Source organism: Oryctolagus cuniculus, chromosome X, assembly GCF_964237555.1.
Source record: "Oryctolagus cuniculus chromosome X, mOryCun1.1, whole genome shotgun sequence".
Lineage (NCBI taxonomy): Eukaryota > Metazoa > Chordata > Mammalia > Lagomorpha > Leporidae > Oryctolagus > Oryctolagus cuniculus.
This window is the reverse complement of record NC_091453.1, coordinates 2,982,316-2,994,484: the sequence shown is the minus strand read 5'-3', so window position 1 is coordinate 2,994,484 and position 12,169 is coordinate 2,982,316. Positions and strand designations below refer to the sequence as shown.

Genomic DNA, 12,169 nt, shown 5'->3' with positions numbered 1-12,169 from the left:
TCTCCTGGTCTCCCATGTGGGTGCAGGGCCCAAGGACTTGGGCCATCCTCCACTGCACTCCCGGGCCACAGCAGAGAGCTGGCCTGGAAGAGGGGCAACCAGGACAAAATCCAGCACCCCGACCAGGACTAGAACCCGGTGTGCCGGTGCCGCAGGCGGAGGATTAGCCTAGTGAGCCCCGGCGCCGGCCTAAAACCTGATTTGAGAGTGTATTTTAAAACACGGGGGGTGGGGTGGGGTGGGGGGGTGGTATTGTGATACAGTGCACTGGTGCCACTTAGAATCCTGGCTGCTCCACTTCCGATACAGTTTCCTGCTAATGGGCCTGGGAAACCAGTAGAAGAAGGCCCGAGTTTTGGCCCCCTGCACCCATATAGGAAACCCAGATAAAGCTCCAGGCTCCTGGCTCCTGGCTTTAGCCTGGCCCAGCCTTAGATACTGCAACCATTTGGGGTGTGAACCAGCAGATCCAGCGGTTGGAAGATCTGTCTGTCTCTCCCCTTCTCTAACTCTGCCTTTCAAGTAAACAAAATAAAAATATTTAAAGTGGCACTACGGCATAGTGGGTCAAGCATCTGCCTGTGGCGTCTGCATCCCATATGGGTGCTGGTTTGAGTTCTGGCTGTTCCACTTCCCGTCCATTTCCCTGCTGATGGCCTGGGAAGGCAGTGGAAAATGGCCCAAGTGCTTGGGCCCCTGCACTTGCATGGGAGACCTGGAAGAAGCTCCTGGCTCGCAGCTTCAGATCGGCCCAGCTCCAGCCGTTGTGGCCACTTAGGGAGTGAACCAGCAGATGGAAGACCACTCTCTGTAACTTTGCCTCTTAAATAAATAATAAATAAACTTAAAAAAAAAAAGCCAGGGGAGATGGGGTAGGAGCTTTTAATTTATACACTCGGCATTTCAAGAAAATTATATGGTGAAGCTGCATAGTAGGCAGTTATGAAATTCAGTCCCTGAAGTAAACTGTCACACATAGTCCAAAAAAGCCTTGCAAAGTCCTGTTGAGCAACGAGAAACATACACACAGGCAACTTTTGGAATGAGAAGCATTCTCAGGTAAACGCTGCACACCAGTGCCTGGCTATGTGAAAACTGTGTCTAGCCCTCCCGTCAGTGGGTCAAGCTCTCAGCACCAGGACCACTCAGGAACTGGGCCTGGGCTACTTGAGGGAATAGAGAATGGAGCAGTCCACATTATTGTAACCATTCTCACTTTTATTCTTTGGCTAAGAACATATAGTTGAATTTGCATATGTTCAATAAACATACCCAATGGGATTTTACTGTATTCAGTTACTGACAGGCAATACAACCTGAGCATACTCAGGGAACAAGGGTGGGTGGTTAGTTCCAAGTCACTTGTTTAAAAAATGTAGGGGCTGGTGCTGTGGTATAGCGGGTAAAGCTGCCGCCTGCAGTGCCGGCATCCCATATGGGCACCGGTTCAAGTCCCAGCTGCTCCACTTCAGATCCAGTTCTCTGCTATGGCCTGGGAAAGCAGTGAAGATGGCCCAAGTCCTTGGGCTCCTGAATTTGCGTGGGAGACCTGGAAGACGCTCCTGGCTTTGGATCAGCACAGCTTCAGCTGTTGCAGCCAACTGGGGATTGAATCAGCGGATGGAAGACATGTCTCTCTCTCTCTCTCTGCCTCTCCTCCTCTCTCTCTGGTTAACTTCAACTTTCAAATAAATAAAAACGAAACAAAATGTAACCGTATATAGGAGACCTCTGTTTGGTAAGCTTGATGTTAAACTGGATTGCTAAAGTTGAATGTTAAATCCTTACACAGTTCTTGAACCTGACAGCCATTACCCAAGAAGAGAAGTATTATAAGCACAGATCAAACAAGTGCATGAGTTTCTGCAAATTTGCTCTAATCTTTCCAATTCTATATAAAGAGTTAAATAAACAGACAAGTGCTTTCTAACACCAGCACCAGCACCACCCACCCCCACAAAACCAACTAGTGAGCCACAGGTGCTATATTAAATGTAGAATAAGTTTAAATGTTTTAAAAGGCTTTGGTTACAATTTTGGTAATAATTAAAAAAAAGAAATAGAACTTACAAACTCTCTCTCTCTCTGATGCTTTTCATCAGCTTCTTTTATCAGCTGTGTCGTCTGCTGCAGTTTGGCATCCACTAGCTGCTGCTGCAATTCCTTGTGTTTGAACACTTTATCAATATGCTATGGGAAAAGCAAAATTCCTTCTATCACTTAGTGAAGAAACAAACACAATGGGGAGGAAATAGCACCAGCCATGACACCCTGCTTACCCAGTTTTTCTACTACTACAACTAGGACCAAGAAAACTGGGTTTTTCTATCCCTGTGCTTGCATAAGTGGCTAATCCACAACACCTGGCAAACTGCCACACATCTGCAGGAGCACTGCCCTGTCAGAGGTGGGCTGTCCCCATCACCAGCTTTGTGCTTCTTGTTTCTATCCTACACTGAAAACAATGCTCAAACTACATCTAGACAAAGATGGATAAGGAGAGCCAACTATTAAACTCATATAACACACATGTAATTCCATCTTTATTCTCTCCATTAAACTGCCCCGAATTTCTCAGCTGGCAATAGTATGAGATAGCTGGAATGGCCAAGGTCAAACCTTGGCCAGTGCATGGTCCTGAGCCAATTCCTCCCTGAGCCAAATGTCAGTGCCCTCATCTGTACCAGAGGATGACCACACCTACCTTGCAGGGCTGTAATATAAATTCAGTGGTTAAACTATAACAATAAAGCACTTGGTGCATGGTACATACTAAGCAGTTAGTAAAAGTCTGATTATTTCCAAACAAAACTATTAATTGGTAATTTATGCTCAATAAATTCATCAGAACGTTATTTTCCAGCTGTAGAAGTAGAACTGTTCTAGATATAAAACCCTGTGTGAGAGGGAGAAAATGCTGGTTGGTAAGAAAGTAGTCTAAGTATGGAGAGAACACAGAAAATGACTTGTGTTCACTTGAAAATAATATGATCATTAAGTATATCCTGACCAAAGAAAGAATATTCTGCAATGGTACTTCCAAAAGTTTGCAGAAAACAAAATAAGCAGATGAGCTTATTTTAGTGCAAAAAATTTTGAAATCCAGTTTTTCATAATATGCATTTTCATAAACTTGCTGAAGATTCTTATATGCATGGACTTCAAAAAATTTTTTAGAAAGGATTTACTTATTTATTTGAAAGGCAGAGTTAACAGAGAGAGGGAGAGAGAAATCTTCCATTTCTAGTTCACTCCCCCATATGGATGCAATGCCCAGGGCTGGGCCAGGCAGAAATGAGGAGCTATGAGTTCCATCTAGGTCTCCCACATGGGTGGCAGGAGCCCAAGCACTTAGGACATCCTCTGCTGCTTTCCCAAGTGCATTAATAGGGAGTTGGACTGGAAGTGGAACAGCCAAGATTCAAAATGGTGCCCATATGGGATGCCAGCATCACAGGTGGTGGTTTACCCCACTGTGCCACAATGCCAGCCCTCGATTTTAAATTTCTTTGCACCAAAATTGACATACTTTAATTCTATATTCCATGAAATTTTTATGTACTCTTGTATAGAAAGTAAGACTCACAATATGATTTAAACATATAATTTTCAAATCTGCTATATCTATAATAAAGCAATTAAACAAAACTAAATCATTTTAAGATTGAATAAATTCTAAAGCTCTAGAAGAAAGAAATTTCTTTAAAAATATACTACAAGAATAAAAAATCAAAGGACGGGCCAGCTCTGTGGCCCATTAGGTTAATCCTCCACCTGTGGCGCTGGCATCCCATATGGACGCCAGCTCTAGTCCCGGCTGCCCCTCTCCCAATCCAGCTCTCTCCTATACCTGCGAAAGCAGTGGAAGATGGCCCAAGTCCTTGGGCCCCTGCACCCACATGCAAGACCTGGAAGAAGCACCTGGCTCCTGGCTTCGGATCGACACAGCTCTGGCCGTTGCGGGCATTTGGGGAGTGATCCAATGGAAGGAAGACCTTTCTCTCTGTCTCTACCTCTCACTGTAACTCTTTCAAATAAATAAAATAAACCTTTTTAAAAAATGAGAGGAAAACTTTATTATTTTTAGAGACTTGAGACAAACTAGTAAAATAGATGGCTTTTATTTGGATCTTGATTCAAATAATTTTTTAACAAAGGGAGACAATAATGAAAATGTAAACAATGGTTAGATATTATTTTTTTCTTTGGGTGTGTGTATGTGTGTGTGTGTTTCTCCAGAAACCTTTTAAGTTATACAAACTTCATGCATTTCATAAATACAACTTGGGAACACAGTGATTCTTCCCACCGTACCCACCCTCCCATCCTTTTTCCTCCTTTTCCTATTCCCATTATTATTTCTTACTAAAATATATTTTCAATTAACTTTATACACAAAAGATCAACTCTATACTAAGAGTTCAACAAATAGTATGAAAAAAACTTGTTCCTATTCAATAGTTTTTTTATTTCTTTTGATTTCTTCTATGACCCACTGTTCATTCACCATCATGTTGTTCAGTTTCCATGTGTTTGTATATGGAACTTTCTCTAGAATAGACCATAGGGTACGCCATAAAAGCAAATTTCAGAAAATTCACAAAATAATAAAAATCATACATGAATCACCTCTGACCACAATGGAATGAAACTAGAAATCAACAACTCAACAATCTCTAGAACATATGCAAACACATAGATATTTACTATTAAATAACCATTAATGTTTTAGGTATGAAAATGGTACTGTGGTCATGCTAAACAGAACCCCTATCTTTTTGAGCCACACATCCAAATATCCATCAATGGAGTAATATGATTCCTTGGCTTCACGTAACAATAATCCAGGGGAATAGAGATAAAGCTGTGGTTTCACCTGCTGAAGCCGGGTAATATAGTCTCTTTTTTAAGTGTGCAATTTTCCATAGTAAGCTAAAAAAATAAAATTTGAGTTGAAAACTAGATAAAGTAACACACAGAAGTGTCATCGTTTAAATTTTAATCAGCTATTTTCATCTCTGTATGTAAAGGATACAACATTTTACTAACTTTAAAGGCAGGAGTTGCAACATTTTAAAATGCCTAAAGTTTCTAACCCTGCCCATCTGACCTCTAAAAGTGAAGAACTGTAAAAAACAGGTTAGGACCTATTTGCTTTTTTTTTTTTTTTAAAGATTTATTATTTTATTTGGGCCGGCGCCGTGGCTCACTAGGCTAATCCTCTGCATGCGATGCCAGCACACCGGGTTCTAGTCCCGGTCGGGGCGCCGGATTCTGTCCCGGTTGCCCCTCTTCCAGGCCAGCTCTCTGCTGTGGCCCGGGAGTGCAGTGGAGGATGGCCCAAGTGCTTGGGCCCTGCACCCCATGGGAGACCAGGAGAAGCACCTGGCTCCTGCCTTCGGATCAGCGCGGTGCACCAGCTGCGGCGGCCATTGGAGGGTGAACCAACGGCAAAGGAAGACCTTTCTCTCTCTCTCACTGTCCACTCTGCCTGTCAAAAAAAAAATTTCTTATTTTATTTGAAAGTCAGAGATACACAGAGAAATAGAGGCAGAGAGAAAGAGAGGTCCTCCATCCGCTGGTTGATGACTTGGGCCATCTTCCATTGCTTTCGCAGGCCATAGCAGAGAGCTGGTTCAGAAGTGGAGCAGCCAGGACTCGTACCAGTCCCATAAGGGATGCCAGCATTGAAGGCGGTGCCTTTACCCACTACACCACAGCGCCACCCCTCCCCCATTTGCTTTTTATTTGGACATCAGCTCAGATTTTCCAGATTAGCTTGTAAAGTAATGTGCAGGGTAAATATGGTGGTAAAATCCCATGTGGGCACCAGTTCAAGTCCCAGCTGCTCCAGTTCCGATCCAGCTCTCTGCTATATGGCCTGGAAAAGAAGTAGAAGGTGGCCCAAATCCTTGGTCCCCTGTACCCACATGGGAGACACAGAAGCTCCTGGCTACTGGCTTTGGACCAGCACAGCTCTGACCATTGTAGCCAACTAGGGAGTGAACCAGCAGATGGAAGACCCCTCCCCCCCCCCCCACCTTTCCTCCTTTCTCTGTTTAAGTCTGACTTTCAAATAAATAAATAAATCTTTAAAAAAATGTGTAGAAGTCTTAATGGAGAGCAATGGGCAAGATCAACAGCCATGGATCCCTTCAGTATACTTTTTACTTCAATGCTGTTACGTGTGATGTGAGAAGCAGGTTCTTTTTTCCTCTCAAACAGTATAAAATGCCCATTTTAAAAAAAACTAAATCTGAAAAAAAGTGTGATTACCACAGATGTCTGAGATATGGGGTATTCTGGGGGCAAATATTTATTCATTAGTCTGGGTAAGGAAAAATAATCTGTACGCTAAAAGCACAATCTTTCACACGGAAGATAAGTAGTATTTAACATGACTGCTAAAAATTACCTTACCTCTCCAAATCCAGCAATTCCTGGCCCTTCAAATGAGGACCCCAATTAATGTTTCTGATTGTGATGCTTGATTCTTTCATAATCAACTAGTGATCTCTAGTACGCCAATACAAAGTTATAAAACAGGTGGTTTTTCTGCCAAGGGCCACTTGGGTATTTATAGCCCAAACAAAATTATCACATTAAAAATGAGCCTGCAATAGATTTATTGAATTACAAGTCCTGCCTGTAGTTGTCTCGGCATGGCCAGACCAAATTACTTCACAGGCCTTATACAGCCCACAAGCTGGGCATTCTCTACTCCCATTTTAAACATCCTGTGACAGCAGTTTTGCTTTAATAGTGAATGGTGACGTTTCTGCTAATGCAAACCAAACACTGTTACCTCTTCCCTCAGTGCATACTGTTCAATGAGCTTCTTCAGCTTCTCTCCCAGTTCAATATTCTCCTGTCGGAGTTTGGCGTTGTGTATGTCATGTTGTTCCAGCTGGGCTTGGATTTCATTTAAAGTCATCTGGAAATGTGCAGTTGCTTCTTTACGCCGTTCCTCTTCCTCTCGTGCCTGCTGCACATTTTCCTCCTTATTATCCAAAATAATTTGTTAATTATATAGGCCCACAGAGAAAATGTTCACGAAAAAAGCTGCTGCAATTGGTATTCATTTCCTATAGGCCCAAGTGCTGCTTTTGAACTTCAGTTTCTCCCCCTAACTTATGACTGGAAGGTTCTCATTTACAGCAAAGAACCTTTGCCTAAGTAGAATATTGGAGAGATATAAACTTTCCTGCTATAAAGTAAGTGTTGCAGGGCTGTGGAAAATTCGCTGTACTGAAATACAAGGAAGGGGCTTCTCCAGGCAGCCAGTCCCCTCCTTGCTAGCTTGATACCTGAATTACACTTTCCATGCTCTAGAGGAAGGAACAAATGGAATCTTCATTGCAGAAAACTTACTTTCAACTCTTGCTAGGATACAAGTGTCAAAAGCCCTTTACATGACTGAACAGTTACCACTTGATTAAAATGTTGATTTGTTCTGGGAAAAAAAATGCTACCAACTTTAAGATCTAAATCCTAGGGTTCAAGAACAAAGAAATTAACAGCTGCAATGTGAGGTAAAGATTCCACGGCCTTGAAGGTTTGTTGGGGTGGAGGTTGGCATTTCATTGGAGATCCTGCTCCAAGTCAATTTCAACTAAACACATGGGCAGGTCTATCCCACTATAAGAGGCACATTCTTGCCTGTGGCACTGCTCTTTCTCCCTTTTCCTCTATTCATACCAATTTATTTTTGCGTACCTGCTCTGCTTTCCTTTAAAATAAGCCAAGGTACAAATGCAATTTTCAAAGTACCTAGCAGGGTAGGCATATGCTAGAGTTGTTAAGTCATTGCTTGGGACTTCTGCATCTCACACATGGATGCCTGGTTCCAGTCCCATCTCCATTTTCGATACTGCTTTCTGCTAATGTGCAACCTGAGAGGCAGTGAATGATGCTTCAAGTACCTGGATCCCTGCCACCCATGTGGGAGACCTGGATGAAATTTTGGGCTCCTGGCTCTGGCCTGGCCCAGCCCTGGCTACTCCAAGTACTTAGAGGTGCAGCAATATTAACCAGTAGATGGAAAATCTCTTTCAAATAAATAAAATAAATTTTTAAAAATTTTTAAAGATTTTATTTATTTATTTGACAGGTGGAGTTATAGACAGAGAACGGCCTTCCATCCGATAGTTCACTCCCCAAATGGTGTCAACGGCCAGAGCTACACCAATCTGAAGCCAAGAGCCAGGAGCCTTTTCTAGGTCTCCCACATGGGTGCAGGGGCCCAAGGACCTGCGCCATCCTCTACTGCTTTCCCAGGCCATAGCAGAGAGCTGGATCAGAAGAGGAGCAGCCGGAACTAGAACTGGTGCCCATATGGGATGCTGGCGCCCCAGGCCAGGGCTTTAACCCACTGCACCACAGTAGCAGTCCCCATAAATTTAAAATTAAAAATAAATGAAAGGGGCCAGCACTGTGGCATAGCGAGTAAAGCTGCTGCCTGCAGCGCTGGCATCCCATATGGATGCCGACTGGAGTCCCGGCTGTTCCACTTCTGATCCAGCTCTCTGCTATGGCCTGGGGAAGCAGAAGTTCCTGGCTCCTGGCTTAGGATCAGTGCAGCTCCAGCCGTTGTGGCCAACTGGGGAGTTAACCAGTGGATGGAAGACCTCTCTCTCTCTGCCTCTCCTCTCTGTGTGTAACTCTGACTTTCAAATAAATAAACAAATATTTAATAAATGAATAAATGAATAAAAATACCTAGGAACCCAACAGCTGGAGGTTGGCCAGGGTACATGGGCAATGGCAGCTATGATATCCACATAAGATTCATCAGGAGTAGTTCCTTCTAAGACTCACTCTGATTCAGTCTATTACTAGTTTCTCATTTCTGAGCAGCTTTTCATATGCCATAATCAGCTATATCAGTGCTCGTAGAAAACTGGCAACCTGGAGCCTCCTGAGCCCTAGTTCTAAGAGCAGAACCTTGGGCATAAACATCTAGAGTCCGTGTGACCAAGTCTGAGGTAACCATAGAGCTTTACTTTAAATAAAAAGGCAAACTTTACGTAGAAAGAGTTGGTCTTAAGGCCAGTGTGGCCATCTGTGGAGTGAACCAGCAATCAATCTCTCTCTCTCTCTGCCTCTGCCTCTCTGTAACTCTGCCTTTCAAATAAATAAATAAATCTTTAAAAAAGGTAAAAAAAAATCATAGCACAAGATGTCTGCTTAAGGAAAAAAACAAAGAAAGAAAGAAAAGATATAGAGTTGGTCTTGGGGCCTCCACTGTTGCATAGTAGATTGGCCCTGCTCCAATCACACTAAAGCTGTTTAGGGAGTGAACCAGTGGATGGAAGACCTCTCTCTCCCTCTCTGTAACTCTGCCTCTCAAATAAATCTTTTTTTTTTTTTTTTTTAAAAAGAAGAAGAAGAGTTGGTCTTACATTTATAATGACCTCACACGTGGCATCAGCCCAAGTAAAACAGAAAGCAGGTAGTAACTGTCTCCAAATAGAGGCAAGGATTTATTTCAAGTATATTCAAGGTGATTATAAACCAGCTAAGTATCTCCTGAAAAAGATAAATGAACCAACTAACCTTTAACGTTTTATTGTGACGCTGAAGTTCCCTGCAGAGAGATTCTAGCTTGCTTCTTGCCAAGATAGCCTTGCTGTGTTCACTTTGCAAGTGAACTTTCTCCTTCACAATCTGGGCTTGCTTCTTCTGCAGAATCTTCATTTGCTTCTGAACATTCCTGCTCTCTTCCAGCTAAAATTGACAAGCACTTTTCATTTAGGAAGTACAAGAAAAACCTCAGAGTTATGGCTGGAAGAATTACAATAAGAGCTACGGAGCACATTTTTAAAAAGCCAAAAACGATAGTCTAATAGTTCATTTAAATTATTTCATGCCATAGCACACCACCAACTCTCTCCTCTGTTTTCCAACGTGACAGGAAAATAAGCAAACTTAGGGTAATGGGGGAAAAATCTTGTTTTCTTGCCTCTTACATATTCTTTTAATAACAACTCTTTATTATTCAAGTTTTACAGAAGAAATTTATCACCCCAGAGACATTAACAAACCACCTAAGATTCCCTAACTGGTATACACTGAAGTATGGATTTGAACCTAGCAGCCTTAACCATTGGCATTCTTGACTTCCATCGTAAGTTGGAGTGCTCAGTTTTGCCACCTTGCCTGACTGCAGGCACTGATCTCGGCTCTTCCTGGTTTCAACTCAATGACTCACAGGTAGTGCGGGGTCCCCAGTTCCCAGCCACAGCTCTGTTTTGTTGAACAGAAGATACCCTTCACTGGATAACTCTTGCCCCAGAAGTTTCCTGAGGCCTACTGGCAATGCTGTCCACGTATTCTGTGTTTTATCCTTGGGAAAAACGAACTAACTAACTCCTGTCCCGGTTGAAACCTACTCCAATGTCGAAGACCAGGACCAACTAAGTTGTAAAGCCAGGAATGTCCTGAATTGCTGTTTGCTGGGTGAATATCCAGACATTTCCTTCCTATTAAAAAACATGCTGAAGGGGCCAGCGCCACGGCTCACTAGGCTAATCCTCCGCCTTGCGGCGCCGGCACACCAGGTTCTAGTCCTGGTCGGGGCGCCGGATTCTGTCCCGGTTGCCCCTCTTCCAGGCCAGCTCTCTGCTGTGGCCAGGGAGTGCAGTGGAGGATGGCCCAGGTGCTTGGGCCCTGCACCCCATGGGAGACCAGGATAAGTACCTGGCTCCTGCCATCGGATCAGCGCAGCGCACCAGCCGCAGCGGCCAATGGAGGGTGAACCAACGGCAAAGGAAGACCTTTCTCTCTGTCTCTCTCTCTCACTGTCCACTCTGTCAAAAAAAAAAAAAAAAAAAAAAAAAAACATGCTGAAAGGCCAGCACTGTGGTGCAGCAGGTTAAAGCCCCAGCATTCCATATGTGTACCAGTTCAACTCTTGGCTGCTCTATTTCTGATCTAGCTCCCTGCAATATGCCTGGGAAAGCAGTAGAAGATGGCCCAAGTGCTATAGCCTATGCACCGACATGGGAGACCTGGAAGAAACTCCTAGCTCCTGGCTTTTGCCTGGCCCCTCCCTGTTCATTGCAGCCATCTGGGGAGTAAACCAGTAGCTGGAAGACCTCTCCCTCTCTGTCTCTACCTCTCTTTCTAACTCTGACCTTCAAATAAATAAAAATAAATCTTAAAAAAAAAAAAAGACATCAGGCCAAAGTGAGCAGCCATCTTTAAAAAAGAAAAAAAAAAAAAAGACATCAGGCCAAAGTGAGCAGCCATCTTTAAAAAAGAAAAAAAAAAAAAAAGACCTGCTGAAATCCAAATCTAAAATATGGGTTTACTGTGCTTTGTGCTTCTTTTCTTATTTAAAGAAATGCTGGCCGGCGCCGCGGCTCACTAGGCTAATCCTCTGCCTGTGGCGCTGGCACACCGGGTTCTAGTCCCGGTCGGGGCGCCGGATTCTGTCCCGGTTGCCCCTCTTCCAGGCCAGCTCTCTGCTGTGGCCCGGGAAGGCAGTGGAGGATGGCCCAGGTGCTTGGGCCCTGCACCCCATGGGAGACCAGGAGAAGCACCTGGCTCCTGCCATCAGATCAGCGGTGCGCCGGCCGCGGCGGCCATTGGAGGGTGAACCAATGGCAAAGGAAGACCTTTCTCTCTGTCTCTCTCTCTCTCAATGTCCACTCTGCCTGTCAAAATAAATAAATAAATAAAGGAATGAATGAATGAATGAATGAATGCTGATGCTTCAGGAATCAAAACCATCAGGTTTTATTTTTCTAAAATAACATCCACAGGTTATTGCACTGAAAGGGTTATCAGAATTCAGAACTCCATAAGCAGTGCTCAGAAGGTTCTTTGTGAGAAGAATGACTGCAATTTTACATTTGGAACAAATGAATCTATTTCAAGGTTAAATCAACACTAACAGATAAGAAGGCAGCCATGCTAACTTTTCAATAAAGCTTTGACAGATCAGAAATGATGCTGAGTCACAATTTCAAGAGCAAGAGTGACATCTTGTGGCCAATGAAAACATCAAGCATCCTTATAGGCAGTATGCTTAGATTTTAAAAATAACTACACTGCATTTCTGACAGGAAAACTCATTGTTTTTGCATAACCACAATGTTGTAATCTTACTATGAACTGTGCCAGCAGCACAGTTTAAAAGGCTGTAGGTTCTGCACATAACCAGCTG

The 12,169-nt window shown here is 43.4% G+C and overlaps 1 protein-coding gene across 3 annotated transcripts in view; it reads right to left on the bottom strand.

The window, feature by feature from the left end:
• TXLNG (taxilin gamma) overlaps positions 1–12,169 on the bottom strand; it is a 60,621-nt gene that overhangs the window by 10,243 nt on the left and 38,209 nt on the right. For all 3 annotated transcript variants that reach the window (XM_002719921.5, XM_051827624.2, XM_070067269.1), the window contains 3 exons: positions 9,556–9,726; positions 6,806–7,000; positions 2,071–2,190 (listed from right to left, as the gene is read on the bottom strand). In XM_002719921.5, the coding sequence (XP_002719967.1) occupies positions 2,071–2,190; positions 6,806–7,000; positions 9,556–9,726 (486 nt within the window). The remainder of the gene's footprint in view (positions 1–2,070; positions 2,191–6,805; positions 7,001–9,555; positions 9,727–12,169) is intronic.